The 3,469-nt window shown below is 40.2% G+C and overlaps 1 protein-coding gene across 2 annotated transcripts in view; it reads right to left on the bottom strand.

Annotated features, from left to right (window-relative positions):
* Nucleotides 1-3,469, bottom strand: part of osbpl2a (oxysterol binding protein-like 2a) — a 7,779-nt gene that overhangs the window by 3,853 nt on the left and 457 nt on the right. Inside the window, exons 2-9 of one of the 2 annotated variants that reach the window (XM_035657475.1) lie at nt 3,160-3,235; nt 2,528-2,662; nt 1,987-2,084; nt 1,693-1,875; nt 1,224-1,331; nt 1,056-1,145; nt 825-951; nt 259-378 (exon numbers count right to left, since the gene is read on the bottom strand). In XM_035657475.1, the coding sequence (XP_035513368.1) occupies nt 259-378; nt 825-951; nt 1,056-1,145; nt 1,224-1,331; nt 1,693-1,875; nt 1,987-2,084; nt 2,528-2,662; nt 3,160-3,216 (918 nt within the window). In that variant the 5' untranslated portion in view covers nt 3,217-3,235. The remainder of the gene's footprint in view (nt 1-258; nt 379-824; nt 952-1,055; nt 1,146-1,223; nt 1,332-1,692; nt 1,876-1,986; nt 2,085-2,527; nt 2,663-3,159; nt 3,236-3,469) is intronic. The other variant, XM_035657476.1, reaches the window with a different exon arrangement.

The following is a 3,469-nucleotide window of genomic DNA, read 5'->3' as shown; positions in this document are numbered from 1 at the left end:
TCCTAAATGTTACACATGGGACCTTTAAAGGGTTGGTTCACTGATATTATGACTTAATGATCTTTTTACCTCTAGTGCCATGCAGACAATGTCTTTCAAAAATCAGTTATTACACTAGATTACAGTTCTGGTAGCTGGATTATCACTTTACTGCTGTGTTTTTATTTTATATTTCATTCTTATGCTTTTATTCAAAAACTATTACAGAAAACTCATTTTAAATAACATTTCAGCTTTTTGTGTGTGTGAGATATTGACCTGTGCTGAGTGAGCAGGCCGCGGCTTTATCCTCCACAGTAAGGCACTTCCCGGTATCACAGTCACAGTCTCTTGAACATCTGGCATCTCATCTGCCTCCTCGCCTTCACAGCTATACCCCTACACACACAAAGATAAAGAACATCATCAGACACAAGCTAACCGAGCTAAAGCTCACAGTACGCACGGTACATGTGCAAACAGGTGATCCACAGAACTACAGTTGCCACAAATTCAACACGTCTCTCAAGCAACAATGCAAGTCATTGCAAGACATTATGGATTAGTGCTGGCAATGATCTAATCATACACTACACTTTGAACATAACTTGAACTAGACAACAGCAGTAGCACACTACAGATATCAAATACACTTTTACCTTACCTGCCACTAATGCCACTGCATGTTATTGTGAAAGGAAAAGATACCGTTTGAGAAACATATTTAGAGCGATGGGCAATATTCTCGTTGTAAGACAGATAAAAACATGTCAAACACAAACGTGAGAACAAACTGTAAAAGCTGTCAAAGCAGAAAATCGAGTGGGAATCTAAGCGTCACTCACCGGTTTCAGCTTTTTAGAGTCTCCCGCCGTCTTCTTCTCCAACTTCTTGTTTGCGTCGTAGACCTTCGGGTCCGCGCTGTACATGCACTCCGTCCACTTTCCATAGATCACTCGTCGCTTCTTCTTACTGGTTTCACAGCAAAGACATCAGATTCAGCTGAGAGAAAATGACTCAGATCCACCAGCTGTTATTATTACGGGTTATTAACGGTGTTGTTGTGATCACTTTACCTTTTGTCTTGGATATAACCTTCTACTTTGTGCAGCTCTTTCCCAAACATGCCACACGGTTTGAAGTTCAACACGCACTTATCTCCCGTGCTGAAATGCAAAACAGGTGTCAGCCAATAATCACTGCTCCAACCAGTTTAAATGGAGCTGTGAAGTCCGTCACTATACCTGTGGTTGACGATCTCCACGGTTCCGTATTGCTCAATCCAGAGTTTCCCCAAGATGATGTTATGAACACAACACATTGGGTTTGTCCACGTGTACGCTTCTTTATGTCTGTAAGAAAAAAAACCAGAATCTTAAAGTAATAGTTTGACATTTTGGGAAATATCCACAGTTGTTTTCTAGCTGAGAGAAGATTCACTGCTCACAATGCTGTGTGAATATTGTGTTTCCTAAAATGTCAAACTAATGATTAAAAGATTGTTTGTGCATCGTGGACACTTAAATTTTCACATTTTCATACAAAGTTTGTCTCCAGTTTGGGTGTAAATATTAAAGTCGTCAAGAAAGCAAGAAAAAAAAAGCCATCTACACGAATGCAAACATAGAGTACAAACAAATAATCAAAACAATCAAATGCAGCTTAAAGCACAACCAAAACGAAGTGAGAGAGCATGCAGACGCAAACACTCACTTCAGCAGCTCCAGCGTCATGGTGCCTTTAGGCTCAGCCTCCACACTTTTGCCCCAGAACTTGAGTTTCGGGTAGATGGAGCCGTGAAACTCAAACTCTTGCTTCAGAGACTGGGCATGGAAGGCACTGACGGGGGGGTGGTGGCTCACCTGCTCCGAGATCAATCTGTATCCTTCGTCCTCTCTTAAAAACAAAAAACAAAACTCACATCAATAAATAAATAAATGTTGGTTCATTTATGTCAATTTATTATCCAAACAAAACTGTTTAAACTTCTATAAGCGTCTCCGGTACCTTATGAGCTCATATGTCTCCCCCAGTAAAGGATTAAATGGCTTTCCAGTCCTTTCCCATTGAGATGCTACAGCCGAAACAGCAAACGCAGCAACAACCTGCGACAGAGACGTGAAGTGAATCAGAGCAGAGCGATTGACAGGAAATTAATAATTTGTCATATTGTTATAACATTCCCTTGTTTCTAGCTTCTCAAAAGTCATGATTTGTACACTTTCTTTGTCTTTCATGACAGTAAAACTTCCTTTTTGGGGGTTTTGGAATGTTGATCGGACAAAACAAACTACATCAAGAGGTTAACTTGGTTTCTAGGAAACTTTATGGGTCTTTTTTTTTACTGTTTTCAGACATTAAAGACCAAATAATTCAATAATTGGTAGATTGAATGCAGCCTTAAATCAGAGTAAGATCTGTTATTATCCTCTGTCTAGGTGTGTTTAGATCAGAGCTCACGCAGGAGGAAATTAATTTCAAAGAGAAACAAAAATAACCAGAAAATCTAACAAAAAAACACAACTTCAAAGTGGATCTTTATCTGTACCTGCATGCGGTCTATGGAGTCAGACAAACTGCAGGCTCTGTGAATGAGGTGAGTGTGTTCCATGTACTCCGAGATTCTCTGGAGAAAGCTCAGCGGCTCGTTAAACACGACCGGCATCGCTATTTTGGACAGCTCCTGTAAGAGCACACAGAAACATCAAAGAGCAGAGGAATGAGCAGGAACGTACGAGCTTTTACACCAGATCAAGATTCAACGTGTGACACAGAATACCTTCCTCCAACAACTCATGCATCACATTATTGAACTATTACGCAACAACAACAACAAAAAAAGAGGGTCACAAAAACATGTTTTATGTTCTTTGTGTTCTGATGTTTCATTTAAGCTATTTTGGTTCTTTCAGATGGATGCGGATGCAAAAGTAAAATGCCATTTCCAAACCAATTATAGCGAGCTGAGCGCAGACATGACTAATCTTGTAGAGGCGCGATGAAAGCTGAAACATGCACGTACTCAAATATTTAAAAAAAAGACACATATCACAGTAGAATCTGACTACAGCTCGTCTGAATTCAGATTAAACTGCTTGAGTTGCTGCATAACAACATCAGCTTTTGCATAACTTTGTCTGTTTCTCCTAGTTTTTTGGTTAGGAAGCAGGTAGGACTCACCATGCCGATGCATTTCTTCAGTATGCTCCAAACACTGAAATTGTTTCTGGAGATCATTTCAGCAGGCAGAGTTTTCCTGGTGCACATTTGGACCAAATAAGATATTAAAAAAAAAATTGAAAATCAGCTGGCACAAACAACAAACAAGCAAAATCAGAACAGGCTGTACTACTTCTTTTAAAAAGGTGAAAACTGTGCTACTACACCAACAGTAGCTCTACAGAGGAGCCGCTAAAAGAAATGTGGTTGCACTGGACTTTGCATGCTTCTACTTGTGGATGGAGAAACCCCTCAAACCCCCCCCCCCCCC

This window comes from Morone saxatilis, unplaced genomic scaffold (genome assembly GCF_004916995.1).
Source record: "Morone saxatilis isolate NCDOM2014 unplaced genomic scaffold, NCSU_SB_2.0 Contig15, whole genome shotgun sequence".
Lineage (NCBI taxonomy): Eukaryota > Metazoa > Chordata > Actinopteri > Moronidae > Morone > Morone saxatilis.
Note: the sequence above shows the minus strand (reverse complement) of the source record. Positions and strands in the feature narration are given on the sequence as shown.